General features: G+C 37.9%; 2 protein-coding genes across 2 annotated transcripts; one reads left to right on the plus strand and one right to left on the minus strand.

Annotated features, from left to right (window-relative positions):
* Positions 1-388: 388 nt before the first annotated feature.
* Positions 389-10,028, plus strand: gda (guanine deaminase). The gene is made up of 14 exons (XM_065250386.2): positions 389-567; positions 815-903; positions 1,079-1,250; positions 2,702-2,789; positions 3,171-3,276; positions 4,092-4,119; positions 4,458-4,565; positions 5,427-5,534; positions 6,989-7,086; positions 7,191-7,258; positions 7,556-7,702; positions 7,812-7,930; positions 8,148-8,175; positions 8,267-10,028. Exons 1-14 carry the CDS (start codon positions 442-444, stop codon positions 8,332-8,334), a joined length of 1,353 nt encoding a protein of 450 aa, XP_065106458.1. The 5' UTR covers positions 389-441; the 3' UTR covers positions 8,335-10,028.
* A 2,896-nt stretch (positions 10,029-12,924) lies between these two features.
* zfand5a (zinc finger, AN1-type domain 5a) lies at positions 12,925-20,835 on the minus strand. Its single transcript, XM_065250387.2, has 6 exons — positions 20,682-20,835; positions 18,963-19,121; positions 18,490-18,589; positions 18,268-18,371; positions 14,362-14,493; positions 12,925-14,281 (listed from the first exon to the last, which is right to left on the minus strand). Exons 2-6 carry the CDS (start codon positions 19,117-19,119, stop codon positions 14,133-14,135), a joined length of 642 nt encoding a protein of 213 aa, XP_065106459.1. The 5' UTR covers positions 19,120-19,121; positions 20,682-20,835; the 3' UTR covers positions 12,925-14,132.
* Between the last annotated feature and the right edge of the window lie 279 nt (positions 20,836-21,114).

The raw sequence follows: 21,114 nt of genomic DNA on the forward strand, positions 1-21,114 counted from the left end.
TTACTGTAATGTATTCTGGACCAATATTGATTGTTTTTTTTTTCTTCAAACCTGGTCCATGGCATCCAGCCCATTTAAAAAAAAATAATAATGTTGTAATTTAAGAAATGAATAGGTTGGCACTATTATCATAAGAATGTGAAACTAAAACTAAAAACTGTAGTGTGTATTCTCATCGTTTTATTATTATTGTCATTGTTGTTAGTGCAATATTGTAAATGTTATAAAGTAATAACTCAAGAACAATTAAAAAAAGCAAAATCAAGAAAACTATTAGTGTCCACCCCGAGTTACAAAAAAACGCTCGGTGGAACACAAGACTGTGATTGGACAGACGTCATGACTAAGGTTTATGACAAACGATACACCTAATAAATCTACAGAAAAGGCCACCTATAAAAGACCAAGTAAACTCGGCTTCCTGTAAATGCTGTGCTCACGATGAGTCAAACGGACTCAAGCACGCGCATTGCGCGCGTCTTCTGCGGCACATTCGTGCACTCCACACCGAGCGCAGCGATACAGATTTTGGAAAACTGTGTGCTAGGAGTCAACGATAAGGGGAAGGTTGGTAGGATCCGTGATATTCATTCATTTGACTTTGCAAAGAGCTAACTGTCTTAATCGCATTCGTCATATTTGTATGTGTATCTCAGACGATTTATAATTCGTGTGCAAGCAATAATATCACTAGCCTTATATTTCTTTATTACATTGAAAATGTTCTCTTTAAACAGGTTGCATTTATTGATAAAGATGCAGATGTGGACAGCCTAATATTTCTTTATTACATTGTACATTTCTCTCTAAACAGATTGCATTTATTGATAAAGATTCCAATGTGGACAGCCTTTCAAAAACCTGGTTGTTTGACACCTCAGAAATAATAAAGCTTGGAAAATAGTAAGTAGCCTTGCACTTCTAAATATGGGTTGCAGGCAATGAGATATAGATAGTCTGGTCAGGGTGGATACAGTGGTCATGAGCAAGCTGGACATATTTTATATATCTAGGCTACTAGCCTACTCTCACATACCATTATTGTTTAAGGTTTCATTTTGTTCTGCTTTGTTTGCAGTGAGTTTTTTATGCCAGGAATGGTCGATACACACATCCATGCATCGCAGTATAGCTACAGCGGAACCGCCTTAGATTTGCCCCTTCTGGATTGGCTTAACACTTACACTTTCCCTGTGGAGGCTCAGTATGAAGACCTGGACTTTGCCAGCAATGTCTACACCAAAGTGGTGGTGAGTTTAAATTTTAGCTGACCACATCAGGTGGTGGTGGTGTGATATACACTACAGCAGTGTTTCCCAACCTTTTTTCTGCCACGGCACAGTTTTGATCAGTAACAAAAATCATATGGCACACCACTTTCACAATACTGTAAGCATTGTGGATCTGCACAAACCTGTATTGGAATGCTTAAATGACTTGTTAAACTGGAATATTATACTGTATTTAATGTAGTACTCACAGTTAATGTGAAACTTGTATTGATGAACAGCTTCGTGCCTTTTTTTAAACACTGTGGCAGTGTTATTTTTCCACGGCACCCCAAACAAGTGGTCACGGCACACTTGCGTGCTGCGGCCAGTGTTAGGGAAAGTTAAATTTTTAAAAGTATTAAAAGTAATGCATTACAATAGTTACTGCGTTACTTAGTTACTTTTCATGGAAAGTAATGCTACGTTACTTTTAAGTTACTTTTGTGTTACTTTTTCTTACTTGGCTGAGGCTTGATCTCTTTCAGGCCTTGCAGGTGTTTTTTTTATGATCGCAAAAATGTCAAGCTTTGGCCTGCCATCTCCGTTTCTGACTCAAACTGAGTGCGTAATTCTCCGTTAATATGTTCAGTTTAATTCAGTACATTTATTTTATTTTTAAATTGAATTAATTAAAGGTGCAGTGTGTAAATTTTAGCAGCATCTAGTGGTGAGGTTGCGAATTGCAACCAATGGCGTAGTCCACTGTTCACCCCTTGCTTTTGAAACACATAGAGAAGCTACGGTAGCTGCCACTGGACAAACATCTCATCGTTGGAGACAACAAAAAATTGTCCGTTAAGGGCTTCTGTAGAAAAATGGCGGCACAAAATGGCGACTTCCTTATAAGGGGACCCTCTTTGTATGTAGATAAAAAGGTCTCGTTCTAAGGTAATAAACACATAACGGTTAATTATGAAAGGTCTTTGTACACCCCTGATAATATAGTTTTGTATATTATTTAGCATTTCAGTCAAGAGATCCTTCTAAAAATTACACACTGCACCTTTAAACTGAAAAGTAACTCGTATGCCTTTTTAAAAAAGTAACTTAAATATTAATGCATACATTTATAAAGTAATGCGTTACTTCACTCGTACTTCAGAAAAGTAATATTATTACGTAAAGTGTGTTACTTGTAATGGTTGGGAAACACTGCACTACAGGGATTTAAAGTAAGCAGATGCTACCTTATTTCTGATAGGATGATTATATGTGACCTGATGTAGTCAGATTTAGAATAAATAGCTTAAACATCATATAATACTTTTGACTTATGTGTGGCTCATCTGGTAGAGAGATTCCCAAAGCCTTGCTTTGAATCAAATTAACATATGCGTATTGCGTATGCAATAAACTTAAACTTAAAATATAAATGACTTGAAATAAACTTAGATTTGACTTCTGTTTGGCATGACTGTTTGACACTATAGAAACGAACATTAAAAAATGGAACCACCACGGCTTGTTACTTTGCCACGATACACACAGATGCCTCTCTTCTGCTTGGAGAGCTTGCAGGTAAAACACACTTGTGCACATATAGACTAAATTTCCCCTGTGCATGACTGAACGGCTGTATTCAGCATCTTTGCCTTAACCTTTGGAGTTTGTCTCGCTTTATGTAATCTTGACTCTTGCTCCTGACAATCTGTTGAGTAACTGCATGTTTATGTTTGCTTTCTTCTTATGATGTAATAAACCAGACAGTTAAAGCGTTATATGACCTATCGTTCTGCAATGTAACATGAACCTGCCAAACTCTTAAATTGTATATTGTTCTATGAACGCAATCTCTTTCTGTCATTTCATTTCTGTTTATTAAGCATTGTGACAACTTTTATAAAGATGCAATTTATTATGGATTTCTGAAATGTGGGTCTTTTTTACTTACTGTACCAGATAAGTTTGGCCAGAGAGCTTTAGTGGGCAAAGTCTGCATGGACTGCAATTCTGCAGTTCCTCATTACAGGGAAGACCCAGACAAGTGTAAAGAGGAGACGGATCGGTGAGTTTTGTGCATAGGATGAGATGTACAGTATAAATTCACCGACACAGAATTGTATTACAGGCCATATGTGATTGGCATACACTGACTGAATAACCCTGGTATATTAAAATTTGTAGTATTTCACTTTATATTAAAGCAGATTAATTTTTGTTTTTAATTTCAACTGATATAGGCCTAACGGTTACACTTTGTTTTACGGTGTACTTGTTACAGTGTATTTATACATTTAAGTACTAAGTAGGAAACATAGATTAACAACATGTACTTATAGGAAATTAAAGCCTAAAAGATTTGCATGTGCAGGATAAAATTGTAAAGTGTAAAATAAATTTGCATGCGCAAAAACAGTTTTGTCAAGATGTACATCAAGTTGAAATCACAAGAAAACAAGTTTTGCAACATTGTTTTTCGTAAGTGTAATTAACTTCATATTGACGATAAATAAGTATGACAGTACAATTTACGACGTTAAGTAACAGTAAAAGAGTACAATGTTGCAAAACTTGTTTTCTTATGCTTGCAACTTGATATACACATGTACAAAACTTTATTTTGCGCTTGCAATGTCACATACACAGATTTTATCCTGCACATGCAAATATTTATGGTATCATTTTACCTTCATAAGGGTTAGGGTTTGGTTTGGGATTAGTTGCATGTAATTATGCATAATTTTATCACATATAACATGTGTAACACACACACACACTCGCAAATAAAGTGTTACAGCCTAATCTAATCCTTTATATAGAGAGAACTACATGTATTATGAAAAGCACTATATGAAGTCTACTTCTTCTTATCTTGTGCAGTTTCATCATTGAACTTCTGAAGAAAGAGGTAAATAAAATGTTTCTTATATCTGATAAAGTTATATTTCTTCTGTTCTGTTTGTGACTAACTTGGCACTTAATCCTTTCACAATATTATTTTATAAGGACCTCACACGAAAAACACACAAAAAAAACACATGCCACAACCACAACCATAAAAGGCTCTTACGTGATTGTTTCTTTAATAATATAGTGCTACAAAAACAATAAATTCTGCAAATTTGTACTAGATGACTCAGTTGACTTCACATACTGACACTTGTTGAAGACAAGGTTGTTGTTGAGTGTTTTCATTGGTACTCTTTCAAGTCTCTTGTGTAACCCTGCAATGTCCCACTGTTATAGTACCCGCATGTTAGGCCTGTGGTCACTCCTCGCTTTGCTCTTTCCTGCTCCTCATCACTGCTTAGTGAACTGGGTGAAATCGCCAATAACAACAAGCTTCACATACAGGTTTGTCCTTTTTACACACATTAATGTCAACCTTATACAAAGGGATTTACAAAGGTTGAACAACATGTAATTTTGAAGTCAAGTGGATTATAATGGAAGCATGGCCATAGTATTCATTATAGTATAGGTTTTCATTTCTTTATGTTTTGTATTTTTTGCAGTGGTTGCCATAGGCAATAATGAAGTGAACTATTGGTGTGTTCAAGTTTGATATTTGTTGCTATGAAAGTCACAATGATTCTACAGTAGCCCAAACTATTCTATAGAGCAAGTTTTGTCACTACGTTGTCCCAGATGATGATGACATGTTTGTCCTGTGGTGGCTACCATAGCTTCACTATGTGTTTAAATAAAAGGGAGGGGTGAGCGGTGGATTGAGCCGTTGGTTGCAATTCACAGTCTCACCACTAGATGCTGCTAAAAATCTACACAGTGGACCTTTAACTTAAATTTTTGTACAACCCCATTTTTGTAGCCTCTTATTGCTACCTGTCCCAACTTTTTTGGAATGTGTAGCTCTCATGAAATCCAAAATGAGCCGATATTTGGCGTGATGTTTCAAAATGTATCACTTTTAACATTTGATTTGTTATCTATATTCTATTGTGAATAAAATATAAGTTTATGAGATTTGTAAATTATTCCATTCCTTTTTTACTCACAATCTCTACAGTGTCCCAACTTTTTCTGATTTGGGGTTGTAGATTCTTGTGGCTAATAGTTAAGAAGAGCTGTTCTGCTGTTTTATGTGATTACTGACATTGAATATCACACTAAATGAAACTGTGGTGGACTAAAAATGACACCTCAACATATAGAAAATCCTTGCACTAAAAATAACACGTTTTCATAAACGTTTAGAGTCACATCAGTGAGAACAAGCAGGAGGTGGATCTTGTGAAGAAACTGTTCCCAGACTGTAAATCTTACACTGATGTTTACCTCAAGCACAACCTGCTCACAGATAAGGTGAGTGATGCTTGGCAATAGAGTTCCCTATGAACTTTAGTTTCCTTACGTGTGTTAATGCTGTATTTCAAGACCTGATTTAATATCTGTACATCTGACTAATATATGAATCTATATAAATATAAGACTCTAAGTAAGTTTTTAATTTTTTTTATCCTTTAACTGGTGCAGCCCTTTTTTGGGGGGGGGTGGTGAAAAGGTGATGTACACCTTTAAATTAATATAACTCTGGCATTTTTTGGTCTAAAGGTCTTGTTTTAAAGAAGACAATTTAAAGTGTCTGGCGGTGAAAATATATAAAAAATTGTTAAAGCAGTATAAATTTATTGTAATATATAAAAAAATAATGCAATACAGTATTATTTTATACAAAAAATTAAGTTTGTGTTGGTTTGCTGTGAGGTTTGCTGCATACTCTTGTCACAAATTAATAAATTACAGTCACTGCTTTATTATTACGGCTAAAAGGTTTTGAAATATTTAAACTATACATTCTTAGACCTTTCCAACGCTAGAAATAGTTTGTCATGACAGCGGCAGTTAACGGGTTAAGAAAAGATGATTTTGTATTACTGGAAGTATAAGTGAGCATCACACTTTCTCAGTTATGCAATACTGTAATGACATTGTAATGAGCCTGTGCAAAGTTCAAGTAAGGGTTTGTATGACTGGTTTGACGTCTGCATGACTTAAATAAATAAATGTTTCTGACTTTCTAGAGTTTTCTACACAGTGTTCTTTATTATCACTTTTCAAATACAGTTTGTTTAAAAATGACTTTGCCTGGAGGTATGGGATGAATGAAATATGTTATTGTTTTAACATATTTCAATATATCATTTTGTAATTCCAGTGTAGTAGTTTAAGTGCTGCACATGAGAGTAAGTCAAATAATCGCAGTTCATTGTCAAAGAGTCTCATAATATTTTTAAATAATTACATATCCACCTCACAAAAAAAGTACTTCAAACATGTTGTTATTAGATATTTGTTCACATTAGGTCTGTTGAAGTGTAGAGAACTGAGCCTCCCAGCCTCGAAAAATGTCTGAAAGGAGTCATTTGCTGATATGAGTTTGTATTCAAGAGTTTATTACAGTGGATGCATTGTCATTTGTCTATGGCAGATGACTTGCACTGGTGAGGCCCTTCCTCACTGATCTAGGACCAAATGCAAATCCTAACCTTGTTTTGGGACACACACACTACACTTTCATGCAAAAATCACATTGCAATTAACTTCATGTGCTACAAAATAAGGCACTATGATGGAATATGAATGTTTAATTGTATTACCTTTTCAAATATTGGGTTTACTTTTGCTTCAGCAGTTTGGTGCTATGCGAAAAACCACTTGAATCACCTTAAACACTTAAAATCTAATAAGCTTATCAAGACAGCGTATGAAAACTGCAGTGATGTTAATGATGATGAATATTGGATGTCTTATTGCAGACTGTAATGGCCCATGGCTGTTACCTAACCGATGAAGAACTGGAGATTTTCCATGAAAAAGGAGTGGCAATCTCCCACTGTCCAAACAGTAACATTTCGTAAGCATCCTTAAATTTCCACTAACAATTTAAGTATTTATTAAAATATACAGAGCCCTCCAATGCATATGTAGACTTCTGTTTGTCATCTTATTGCTTTACAGGATTTGCAGTGGGCTGCTGAATGTCCGTAATGTTATGAAACACAATGTGAAATTGGGTTTAGGGACAGGTGAGGATCTTGGTTACTAAATCATTTAAATCCCTTCTACACGGTCAGAATTTTTTCCCAAAATTGTCCTTGGGGCAGTACCCTTTAAAAAGGTCCTAATATTTACATACAGATATGTTCACATTTGGTACCAATATGCATTCATTGGTACTAGTATGTACCCCTGAGGTACTAATATGATCTGCAGAGGCGTACTTTTTGAAAGGGTACCTCCCCAGTGACAGCAAGCATTTTCTGACCATTTTTATAAGAGTGTACAGTAACTCAATTTTGTGGTTTTGTCTGAAACATCTACAGACGTAGCAGGAGGTTACTCCCCATCCATTTTAGATGCTATTCGAAGGGCTCTGGACACATCCAAAACCCTGACCATCCAGGACCCTGAGCATCAGACTCTAACTTTTGAGGAGGTGTTTAGACTGGCTACACTTGGTGGTAGTGAGGGTAAATGACTCTCTTCTTTACATTTACATATTCGAAAAGCTATTTGACACTAGCAATGTATATATAAAGCTTACTGGCTGTTCTTTCTTTACCTTTCCACTCCCTAAAGCCCTCTCATTGTATGATCAAATTGGGAACTTTGTGGTGGGGAAGGACTTTGATGCCCTGCGAGTGAATGTTTGCGTTCCTGGTGGACCAATCGATTTGTTTCCAGGAGAAGGCACCAAGGTTTGATCTTTTTGACTTTTGTGAAGAAATACAGTACTGAGAAATCATTGAATTCGAACAGACCGATAAAACAGTGATTATTAACGAACTGAACGTCAACTAGTACAGAGAAAACACAGCCAACTGTAAATGCAAGTCCAATAAAATGCTAAATAAGGTGTAAATACATCAGTGTGTATAAATGACAAAGAAAATAATACTCCAATACTTTTTTCAGGTCATTCTGGAGAAGTTTTTGAATTTAGGTAAGTTGTTTTTTAACACGTCAGGTCTGTTCTTTAAACGGTTCATGTTTTGGCATTTTTTTTTTAAACTCTGTGTTTGGTTTTTTAATAGGAGACGACCGAAATATTGCTGAGGTGTATGTGGCTGGAAAACGGGTGGTTCCTTTTTTGCATGAATAGTTATCATGTTGTTGCCATAAATGTAAGGCCTAAAGGGGTTGTGTGTAGATTAGGCTTTCATATCAAAGGTTCTGGATTTTATTGACACTTATAGATTTATATTATTTGACTTATCTGAGTTATTTTAAAACATCTCTCTTTAAATTTGATTTGTTACACACCTTTATTGTCATATATGTGATTTTTGTTGATTTATGATGGGGAAAATGGGATAATACACAGCACTTATAATTTTATTATTCAACTATAAATCCCAAAGTAATTACTTTGTAAATGACATTATAATGTTACTGTCTTCCATTACTATTGTTTGTGATAAAATAATAACTGCACATGCACATTCACAAACACTCATCTAGCTGTCAAACTCACCCGTTCTTTTACCGTCTATGACAGCTGTTAAGATCACAGCTCTTAGTGTTTACGCTCTTAGTGTTTACACTCTCCTTGGGCTCACCAAATGCAAAAAGGTGTTAATAGCAGCTAGTCTAATATACTGTATGTGGGCAAACAATCTGAAATGTATTTGTGACCCTGAACCACAAAACAATACATTGTATGGGTCAAACATGTAATTTGTAAATTTCCTACCATAAATATATAAAAAAAATTCATCATAGTAATAATTTGCACTTAGTTGATTACAGATTTTTAAATAATTGTATCTTTGCCAAATATGGTCCTATCCTTACAAACCATACATCAATGGAAAGCTCAATTCAGTCTCAATTTTATTTAACTTTTATTAATGGTAGTTTTGTGGTACAGGATCACATCTGAGCATTCAAGTTTCTTCAGTTCTTGTTATGATAATAATACTTTAGAACCACATGAGGGCGCTAACACACTGCTTGTGTACTCTGCTGTACTGCACTCTCCTCTTAATGATGCATTAAAGACATTAATCCCACGAATGATTTTAGTAAAACCATTAAATCTGATTTGCTGCAGTGAGTATGATCCATATCTGATTATATTTAGATCATGTCTCAGTACAAGTCAGCATGATCTTTCTATATTTCTGCATAATTGTTTAAGATGGGTTTTGTTTTAATCGCTAATACATACTTGTAGGTTTCATTTACGTAAAACCCTTTGGTAATTTAGAGTTTAAAGCACGCTGTCTAATAATGTTTGTTTAGACACACATCACTGTTAACAATCTAGACTAGTCCCTCTTGTGTAGGCCTATTTTGGCAAGTAGTATTTGACGTCACTGAGCTCAACATGATACTCAAGACTCGAATCTTTTCTGCGACGACTCATGATGTGCAAAGAAAACATGAAGCTACCGCAGCCACCTGAGGGACAAATCTACAGCAACTGAGCTCCAAGCTTTTCCTCCATCCTGCTCTCTTCTCTACCTTCATTAAAACACTTTCACACACATAGACACACACACACACACACACACACACACACATTCCTCCTCTTTTCTTGGACTCATGAAGTTTTCTGCCAGTACTGCTCTCTATTCCTGACCACTCCCCCTACGCTGCAGCAGCCAATGAGCAGTCCCGCCTCAGGTGCTCCCATTGGACAGAAACGATGGATGTTGTGGTGTGCACAGCAGAATACTGTACATCTTCCTAATCTTTTTTTAATGTTTGTTTGTTATACGTACATGCAAATTGTAAAAATAACATAAATGATCTTATTGAGTGTAAAAAAAAAAAAAAAAAAAAAAAACTCGAATCTTTTCTCAATATAGAAATTGACAACAATAAAAACAGTAATTACAGCAACAATCCATTGCTATTTTATATAAACATACAACCAAACACTTTCTATATGCTTTTAAACACCTTCTATTTGTGAACCGATACTTGTAAGAAAGTTAACACCTTAATAAGTGACGTGACACTGCCGTTGCCTTTTGCCTAAGGATTTAAAACAAAGAAAGCGAATAGCAAAAAGTGCAAAGAAAGAGGGAGTGAGAAAGTAGATGTGAGAGAGTATAAACACATAAGTGAAAAGAGAGACACAGTAGTGTGGGACAGCCAAACACGCTGAGAAAATACAGAGAGGTAAAGAGCATGTGAAGGGGCGGAGCCTCCCACGCAGAGGTGATGAGTGCCAGAGGACAGGAGGCGGAGTTTGTGGAACTGAGCGTATCTCTGTTTAGTGACGTCGTAATGTCCCCCGCAGTTCCGCCCCCTTCCTCTTCCTTTGTAGCAGAACAGAAGTGCTGAATCAGTCAAAGCCAAATTAGTCTGACTAGGAGTTTCTTAGTACGCAATAATATATGTGATGGTCACACAGATTACCTTTAAAAACACAAATTAACCGAAACGTTCGACCGTAAAATCGATTTAATTTATGTGTTGCCACTTGCTGGATGGCAGCTGACTCTACCATTAACAATCAGAAGGTTGTAGCCTCCGGAGGTCGCATTTGTAGGCTTCCCACGTCATAAATTCTTAGTCGTAAATTGTTGTTATATTCGTATGACTATGCGAATGTAATGATCAGTTAACTTAAATAAATCAGACTTCCCTACTGAAAAAAATACAATAAAACCATTACAGAAAATTCTAATGGTTTCCATTAAATAGCAATAGGAACCTTTAGCTTTTACTATTACACTACACTGTAATGTGTTTTGGGCCATATTCCATTAGAACCTATACATAGACCCAATACATACCATTAGAGACCAACAAAGACCAATAAACTGTAGTGTGTTTTGAGCCATATTCCATTAGAAACAATAAAATTCCCAATAAAACCAATAGAATTTCTGTGATGGTGTCTATCGGTTTCTTTGATGACGTATGCAGCCTGCATATGCGACCTCCGGAGGCTGCAGCCTTCCGATTGAGAAACGGCCCATATGTAACAATAAATGAGTCAGGGGGATTCCCATATGTGTCATAATCCCATGTCTCCATATAATCTGAGTGACTCAATGAACTTCCTCTAAGAGGAACATAAGTAGCTTTGAGCCATAGGCTATACACACCCAGTTCTTAAACAAGGTTTAGGGCGGTTTTACTCTAACTGATTACAATCTTACTGGCTACGCCTTGAGGGATAAAAGTACGTAAAACACAGCAGGGAACAGCACACATTTCATCCAGTTAAAATGAGAACAAACTTGTGAGTCTGGATTGTTCTGTGAATGAAAGACGTATACTGAGAAAGGATCGAGAGTGATTATGTGTGGTATTGTTAGGTCAGGAGGGATTGCGTGAGATCACAGGCAGAACTCACTGTCCTAGTTCATTGCATCTGTCATAATCTGGTTAAGCTTTGTGACAGACCAGTCATTCAATGATTAGGACTAATCCTAGCAACCATCACTATCCTTTACATTTCCATTCATTTCTTACACTCCATTCAATAGAAACCTGCCAGGATGATGTACTTTTATAGGCAAAACCCAGAAACAAGTTCCCTCGGTTGTCTTGAACCAGTCAATTCAAATGAATTATATAAAGGAAGAATGTAAACCAGCCACAGCTCTTTAAAATAAACAGTACCACCCAAAGTTTCACTATGTTTCCATTCTTAACAGAGCAGAGCATTGAATTCATGGCATTTGAATTTTGTCATTGCCATGGTCTTCATTCACATCTAATTGTTGTCAGCACATGAAAATCACATGAATACTGAGAAGCAATTTTACAGTCTCTTGCACAACAAGGATAAACATACAGGTAGGAAGTACATTTGCAATAACCCATCTGCTGAATACCTACAGTACGTCCTATTTTCAATTCTGCCACCAGCTGTGCTTCACTCGCACTGGTTTGTATCATGAACTTTTGCTTATAATGTCACCTCCCTCTTCTTAACTATGCCTGAACGTACACTCAGAATTCCCTAAAGTAACCTCATTTACCCACGGTTAGCCCCTCCCCCTGACGCCTGTTTACACATTGTAGCACACTCATCTGCCCTTAGCATATGTCACCACCCGTCATTGTGATGTCACCCAGCTTAACGCCCAGCCCCCTTCGTACACACGCTTAGTAATAGAATGAGCTATATTCGCTGACTAGTCAGACGTCTGACATTGATACAAAAGTATTGGGCTGTGCCAAACACTGATACAAAAACCCAGACATACTCTGGAAACATAAAAGTATATTCGGACAAAGGTCTTTTTGATTGAATTTGACAGCCCAGGGCCGTCAAATTGACGACACCCGAGACTGTATTTTATAGCTGGGCCCCTCTTGCCCAGGCCCACTGTAAGCTATACCATACAGGAACTTTGTGAACCCCCTGTCACAAAACACGGGACAATGTTCTTAGTTCACTTGCAATGACTACAACACCTGTTTGGAGAGACACATGCACATGCAAGCACCCAGCTGTTACTAGGTCAGGCGGAGATTGTCAAATCTGCCTTGACTAAGAATACTGAAAGCTAAAGGTTGTGAGGGTAGCTCTTACAAAGACAGGAAGTCTTTGAATGCATCAGCAGCTGGGACAGGTGTGCAAAACGTTCGACATCTGCAGTGTCACTTTGGTGCAGCCTGTCAGTGTGAAGAACTCAAGTGTTAAACATGACAGCATATGTTAGTCACACTTATCTGGTATCCATGTTTTTCTTAAACTTAGCAAACAGATAAGACAACCGTGTTTGTATGTTTTCTTCGTTTATTTTATTTACAATACTATATTCTTTAATGCCAGGTAAAAGGATTAAATGCAATACATAAATATTAGACGTGGGTGATTTTTCATACAAATTTGAATATAACTAATAAATGAAAATAAACCTCAAACAGGAACATACTCTCAACACATACATGTCTTCAGAAAAACCTCACTCCCTACAGAGGATAAACATTATATACAATACATACACTCGGCTTGCAGACACACAAAAAAGACAGGTGCACTGTGGGTGCTACAAAAAGATAAAGAATAATTTATACTCATGTCTGACATACTGTTTATACTATTGCAGTGTTTCAAATGCTGTCTATATGCTTGTCTCACTTTGACAACAGGAAGAAGGGCTCGTACTCACATTTCCCTTTGCGCACACAAAAATAGACTGTGTCATCTTACAGCCAAATTAAATGGTCTACATACATCCACCCAAAAATCACAAACTCCCATATCTCTCAGTTACCATAGACATAAGCAAAACTCTGACAAAATGAAGGTTATTGGTTTGTATATGTCAACTTCAGATGAAAAATGCTAAATTTGATGAATATTAACCCTCCATTTAAAAACAAAGAAAGGGTGTGACATCACAGTAGCAATAGTTCACATTTTAAACAGATGCTAAATGAACGGAAATAATGATTGAGCGTCACCAGGTTCCAATCTGACCTTTGGGTACACCAACTGTTTTAAAGAACATATTGTAATGACATACGAACACATGCAGCACACATCAGGTAAAAGTCCAACTTTGACACACCTCTTGAAAATTTGCAGTCATTCATGATAACAAGTTCGAGGCCGAAATTACTTTTACAAAGCTTCCTCGAGATCTATACTGCCACATTTTGGCACAGAGTATCAGCCACTCCCATTGTGTGAGGGTGGGAACGGGCAAAAAAACAAAAAAAACGACAACAATCAAACCAAACAAAAGTTGTTCAGGTGACGAAAGAATATAACTAGCATAAAAACAGAGAGAGAGAAATCAAAAATTGGAAAGAAATTCATACCTAATACAAAACCAAAATCTGTAAGATCTTTCATGCATGAGCCTCAGGCGCTATGGTTCTCATTTTCTTAAGGTGGTAGAAAAACACCAGTCCGTTTTTCCAAGTCATTCGTTTAATCCACCAGTGTTCCGATCACATTTCGGGAAAAAGTGGAAAAGCTTATATTCTCTGGATCTTATCGGCCACCACTACAGGATTCTCCTTGCGTATTTTAGCAGCGGCTTCTGTCTTGTAGTCATACGTGCAGTTGTGCTTGTCCGAGTACCGGTGAATTCCACAAAAAATATTCCCACATCGACAGTCAAATCCTATAAAACCACACAGAAAATGAGTGCTGTTCAAGAAATCACAAACATACACATTATCAGAAGTGCACGGCGAGTCTTACCTGTTAGGCCCACTCGTTTACGGCAGGTAAAGCATCTGTTTTTCTTAGGTTTGGAGGAGTCTGGGCTCTTGCCCTCATCGCTGGACTCGGCAACGAGAGCAGGGGAGTAGGACGAGGTGGGCTGTGATATAACTGAGGGATGAATAGAGATGAACATTTTAAATACACAAAAGAGCCAGTTGGCTGTAATGTAATCGTTTGTCTGTGTTTAGTAGCGTGAGGCTGCTGAGTGGATTTTGGCAGGAGTTTGAGACCGACTGATTTTTGAGGTTTAATGCCAAATGAGTAAGGTCGCAATTTTAAAGGGCTGTTCCCAAAACAAGCTATGCCGCAAACCCCAGAGTCTCGACTCAAGTTCTTTACACTGAATGAACTTAAAGACTAACGGCAAACAACCCAAATTAAAACGTGAGGAGGCCCAAATATGGTCTGTTTTTGGGTTTTGGCTGCCAATAGGAGTACTCTTTATCTAAAGGTATGTAAGATCGCCTAAGGAATTAGAAAGGTCCTCTTAAGTATCGAGACAATAAAGACAAAATTTCCCTGACTGCTGTGGAAATTTGTAAGATGAATAAAAAGACAAAAATACAGAATGTTACATTTTAGAAAAACAAAACACATGTAAACAATTAATGTCTCAGGACAGTTCATAACTTAAAGTGTCACTTTTTTTTGAAAATATGCTCATTTTCCAGCTCCCCTTGAGTTAAGCACTTGATTTTTCAGAGTTTTGGAATCCATTCAGCTGATCTCCGGGTCTAGCTGAACCACTTTTAGCATAGCTTAGCATTATCCATTGAATCTGATTAGACCATTAGCATCGCGCAAAAAAAATAACCAAAGAGTTTCGATATTTTTTTACATTTGTAACATGGCTGCAGCAGGCGTAGTGATATAACGCAGCACCTGAAAATTGTCCCGTTCTATTGAAAGTAACCAAGGGGACTACTATTTTCAGGCAGTGCGTAATATCACTACGCCCGCTGCAGCCATGTTACAGCAGCAAAGTCATTAATTATTACACCAGAATGAGAGTATAGTTCATAGCCATATCGCCTAGAAATTAGCAACTTTTAATTTTCTTTTGCTCTTCGTACACGATGTAACTACAGAAGAGTCAAGTTTCAAATAGGAAAAATATCGAAACTCTTTGGTTATTTTTAGCGCGATGCTAATGGTCTAATCAGATTTAATGGATTATGCTAAGCTATGCTAAAAATGGTAATGCCAGACCCCGGAGATCAGCTGAATGGATTCCAAAACGGTAAAAATTAAATTAACAACTCAAGGGGAGCTGGAAAATGTGCATATTTTCAAAAAAAGTGGAGTGTCCCTTTAATGCTTCAGACAATTGTCTCAATAAGTTCACATTCGAAATGTGGCATTCTGTAGTCTCATATTCACCTTTTAAAGGGGTCATGACATTAGGAATCGACTTTGCCTTGATCTATTACATAAAAGGTCTTGGTATCATTAATACATTGTGCAAGATTTAAAGTTTAACTCTTTCTCCTTATCAATAACGAAAGCATTTACTCAATCGTTCTGCAGAAAAAAAGGAAAATGGCTAGATTTGTGACGTACTTATAGATATGTTAATTTTTATATGACCTGACTGCTCCAGGTCTGCAGCCTCCCCCTTTTCTGCCCCAGAGAAAGACACAGCACATCATCCTATCGTTGGCTCCACCCACTGGCGTTCAGTGACTGAAATTCAGTCAGGGCAGCAACTCAAAGGGATCTAAAGGAGTAGTTGTTTACAATCATTTTAAGATTGTAATAACAGATGTAATAACTGCGATGTCAGGTTGTTTTCACATATGTTGGTGCGCACCGTGGATCGGCCTCGGAGCGCACCAAAATACATTGTATCATTTTTCAGTTAGTGCGGTCCGTGTTCACATATATATTTTTTACTTTACTCGAAATGCCGCACCGTACACCATGTGACAACGGTCAGCGCTGTCATTGGTCTCTGACAGCTCTTACCATCTCATGACCACCCCCACGTTTCCACGACAACCAGTCTGACAGGGAGAGCGCAGCTATCAAGATGTGGAGATAAACGATGCACGTCTTTGCGAAGTTTCTTTGCTTTAACGCGAAATTGCGTAGCTGTTCTATTAAAGCCTTTCTCACAGAGCCGTTTGCTAAAAAGCCCGTAATGTCACTATTTGTGTGTGGAGGACAGCTATGCATTTATAAAATCATCAGCTCAAACGTAAAGGAGACAGCAAATCTCTATGCAACGGACCAGGATTGGCTTGTTTGTTGTTAACCCACAATATAACACCAGGCTCACGTCACAACGAAAGCCCAGTTGCTCAAACATGTGGAGAACTTCCTGTATTTGGTTCGGCCCGAGGTCCAGCAGTGTTCACACCACAGGTGGGTCGCCCCAGAGTTCGGCAACAGCCGCTCCGAGACCACCTGTTTAGAGCGGTCTCGGAGCGGTCGTTTAGTGCGCACCCGAGTGCGGCTGTTGTGTTCACACTGACCCAAACGCACCGTACTCGGAGCGACACGTCATTTGGGCCGACCTAAACAGTGTATATGTGAAAACACCCTCAGACAAACATTGTGGTGTTGCCGACTGTGGAAAATTAGCATATTTGCAGGGCTTTTTAAGGATCCCAACGTCTGAGAGAAATGGATTGCTTATTTTTTAACGGTTGTATTGTCATATCAGTGCTGACCTTTGTACCAACTGTTTGGACTAAGCAAGAATCCAGTAAACTGTATTTAATGTATATCATTTAAAAACTATTTTGTAATCAGTAATGATCCGTTTATCCACGAGTTTTGAATTACATTGCGTAAGACGGAAGAGGGATATCTGATAATACAATATATACACACACAAGAGCATCTGTGTTAGAAACATGCTGGTATTGTTTTAATAATCTGTGCTTATGGTTAATGGCAATACGTGCATTATTTAGGGTGCAATTCTGTGTTAAAAGAGTAAAACTGCAAGGTTTTTGTACATATTAGCAGAGAGCGATATATCTGTGTTTGCTAGCAATTAATTTATACGCTTCCTTTAATGGTAAAAACTTTATCGCTGTGCAGTTGTTTGGCTGTCCATGACATGAATAACACACCATGTGCTTAAAAAGACAGTTTGAGAAGCGGCATTTGTAATGAAACTGTGTAGCAGCCACAGCATGTCAATCATAGAAGTGAACGGGACACCGAGCCAGGCCAAAGGCTCTTAAAGGGGAAACGGGTCGAGAAAGGTAATAAATTACTTAAATTTGCATGTTGGGTAATAGTATAAGTACACTTCAGAGAACTTAAAAATAAATAAAATAAATATGTCATGACCCCTTTAATGTTAAGACATCTCTTGACTCCAGAACAGAGTGATTTTGCCTTCACTGTCCCAACACTTATTGAGCACACTTAACGTGAAAAGCTTCACTTCAGTAAAATGACATTACAAAGAGGAACTGAATAAAAGACCTTAATTTCAACACACACATATACACTTCACAGTTGTTCTTTTGACATCCATATTGTAGAGAAATACCTTTCACACACCTGAATGGTTGCAATGGACATTGAATAGGGTCCAAAATGTTTTATTGGTTGATCAATATTATTCCAGCATAATGTCCCAAATAAGAACCTTACCTTTACAAATGCATTAACATGATCAATGAAATAAATAGTAAAGAATCGAAAATATTTCTTATTCATTTTACATCAATGTTTATTGTAGTTTTGATTCCCCAGCTAATATTACAAAGAATGAAGAGGTCTTACAGTGCCAAAGCTTGCAAAAAATTAACGATTATCGACACTATACATTTTAAAAAGCTTGCATTAAAAAGTCCAAAATTCAGTGTCCAGGCATTGTATGTCTACTTCACAATGTCCTTTATCAAACAGAATTTTAGTTACCTGGTCCGACAGCCTCTGCCTTAGGCGACAAGACCTTTCCCTCTCTTGAAATACTCATTTCTGTCATCTGTTGTGTAACTGGTAAGGAGCTCGAAGGTATACATCTGCAAAAACAAACAGGTAGGGTTACAGCAACAAGTTGAAACTCCTAAGGTACAAACACCTGCATAAAATGCACCTATTCTTGCTTAAAGGTACCAAAGAAACACACAAAGTACTTACTCTCTCATGGCATCTGTGCTGGTTGTAGGTGAGGGTTCTGCTTTGTTTATACTGGCTTCTAGTCTCTGTATAGCTGAGGTCTCTGATGAAGGGCTGCCAGCTGGTCCAACAGAACACAAAGAAACAAAAATCACAAACGGTGCACGTGTGCAGCTGTTCTACAGTATACAAAAGACATGTGAAACAAAACAGGGCTGCCTACAGAACAACGTAAGGCTTATCATTATAACTTCTCAGGGTAGATCTGACACTTCCTGAGAAAAGATTGATTTACCTCGAAAACAATTCTGAGATCTCAGAGTAACGTGATATTATTGTGCTATGCCGTACATGCAGTAACTCTGGCTTGCTATTGCTGTAGCTATCACGGAGTCTTAGCTGCAATGAATGAGAGTCCTTATGCCAAAGTATAGTCATGTTGTTTGTGTAGCTTGTAACCATAGAGTCCAATACAGAAGGTAAGACAAACTTACCCAGTGGGCTCATGGGACTACGATCACTGCTCTGCTGTCTGTTCAGGTTCTCTTTATAACAAACGGAGCACATGCCATTATTCCTAGGGTTGCCATAGAAACCACAGCCTGTGGTACACAGCATAGGCACGGGGCTCTGGTTCGTCTCTTGGGCCATCGCTGATAAATCACAAAGAAGGAAAAAACAAGTCTTGTTAACAATGACAGCATTGATACGACACCCTAACCCCAAGTTGCTTTAAGTAAAGGGTTTTGAAAACCTGTCCAGGGTCTTCAAATACCCATATAATTAAAATACCTCGTTTTAAACTCGAGCAAACACAAGGACAACCAAGCTCCTCAATCAACATCTTCACAACAGTGTAATTACAGTGAAGTCAATGAATGAACTGACTAAATTGATATGATGTTCGGCTGGGTCTATTCATATCCACTGTCTGGTTATCCCCTGACTATATTGCCCAAATAAATAGCTATATATGGCTATATATAAAACAGCAATAAGCTCTCCCACCTAACCATGACTAACAAAACGAATGGGGTGTCAAACATAAAACCCAATTTAAGAGGAAATAAAATGTATTTACAAGTAGAGTTTGACTTTCAAAGTTTAATTTTAGGACATGGTTTGAGAAACAGAGGTGAACTGTCATGATCGTGTCTGATATTTCAGCTGTCAAGCCAGCTGTTTGACGCCACAGATCGATAATCGCTCACCCACACTGCCACTCAATGCTGGTGGTTAACAGCAATGCATTAGCCAGTGTTCAACCAAGTATAACAGGCAATTTAACCGTCTACATAATGGTAGAGTCGTGTTCAGGATGCTAAGCGTGGTGGTGGTGTTCAAAAACCTAGTAAACCAGCCACCTTTATAGCATTTTAGGTAACCGTATTCTCGCGCTTTTCATTCCCAGAATATGAAGGGGGGTTAGCAGTTTGGAGAATACCGAACATCACATACAAACTAAACTGTACATAATAAACATGACCCGTCGGTGAAAAACAACTAATAGATAAAATATCATAATAGGTCCAAACAAAGGCAAACGTCGCAAATCCAAAGCACAAGAGCAGCGTTGGCTTTGTTTAATCTTCCTTTGTCCGTTTGCCATAGGATTTCCTCCCCAGACAGACAAGTCTGTCATTTGAAACAAAAAGCTAACCGAGTTAGCTAGCTGTTTGTTTGAGTTACTTGCCAACCACGCCACGAAAAACGCAAACATTGAACGACGTGAATTAAAATCACCAGGGTCGAACAATAAACCACCACCACCGCCACACTGACGATAATCCGTCTAGTTTGGTTTTTAAGTCACTGGAAGAAAATAAAGAAATAAAACAAACTAAAACAAAAACAAATACCATTCAAAAAGTAAAACGACTTGTAGATCGATTCAAAAGTAAAACTGACGATCGTTTGTGGTACTGGTACGTTAAGCCCAACCGAGTCACGTTCCTGGGTTTGTGATGTTCACGAGGGTGCCACTGACAACTTGGGTCAGTATGTTTATAAGAGTCCCACCCGTCCAAAGATAAATAACTTGTTATATATCCGGACAAGCCATCAGGTTAATACAGATCCAAGCGATCGCATGTTACACGTCCTGGTTAATCGTTCCCTTTTCGGGGTCAATCAGTCCTCAAAACGTCAAACCTCTCGAGATTATAGCTCAAAGAACAATAAAAGAAACGTTTCAGCCACCTTAAAGCGCTTACCTTGGTAACGTGTTGAATGTATTCCGTCGATTAATGTAGTTTAAGGAAGAGGAACTCTTTAAATTGGTTTGTGTCTTCCTGTCGACGCTTTGTGTCAGTGATGTAAATAAGTGAATTCCTCTCCCGTCCTTTCCCGAGCTCTTCTTCTTTCACTGTTTGTTTCCTTCTTTAGTAAAGGGGAGTGGCTAGTTTCGTCACTACAGAGTGGCAGGACTTTATTGGTCATTCGACGCCCGGGGGCGGGGTGTTGGTCAAAAGGGGGCCACGATCCTCTTCAGGGTTTGCCACCTACACTGATGACGAAATCATGCCTTTCAGATGCAAGTCTCGGACACAAAGTCCTTTTTGTAAATATTGTTGTAGGTGTGAAAACAACAGTGGCATTTTGACCACCCTATCCTGGCTGTCTCATACCCTGCATCTCAAATTGCCT

Source organism: Paramisgurnus dabryanus, chromosome 5 (assembly GCF_030506205.2).
Source record: "Paramisgurnus dabryanus chromosome 5, PD_genome_1.1, whole genome shotgun sequence".
NCBI lineage: Eukaryota > Metazoa > Chordata > Actinopteri > Cypriniformes > Cobitidae > Paramisgurnus > Paramisgurnus dabryanus.

What these genes read in the sequence shown, in the direction of transcription:
- gda (XM_065250386.2), top strand. Translation starts at nt 442, where the DNA reads ATGAGTCAAACGGACTCAAGCACGCGCATTGCGCGCGTCTTCTGCGGC. An exon ending in TGTAAAGAGGAGACGGATCG is followed by an intron (nt 3,277 to 4,091) that starts GTGAGTTTTGTG and finishes TATCTTGTGCAG; the next exon opens with TTTCATCATTGAACTTCTGA. An exon ending in TTGAACTTCTGAAGAAAGAG is followed by an intron (nt 4,120 to 4,457) that starts GTAAATAAAATG and finishes CCACTGTTATAG; the next exon opens with TACCCGCATGTTAGGCCTGT.
- zfand5a (XM_065250387.2), bottom strand. Translation starts at nt 19,119, where the DNA reads ATGGCCCAAGAGACGAACCAGAGCCCCGTGCCTATGCTGTGTACCACA. An exon ending in TAGTCCCATGAGCCCACTGG is followed by an intron (nt 18,590 to 18,962) that starts GTAAGTTTGTCT and finishes CTGTTGGACCAG; the next exon opens with CTGGCAGCCCTTCATCAGAG. An exon ending in GGCAGAGGCTGTCGGACCAG is followed by an intron (nt 14,494 to 18,267) that starts GTAACTAAAATT and finishes TTCATCCCTCAG; the next exon opens with TTATATCACAGCCCACCTCG.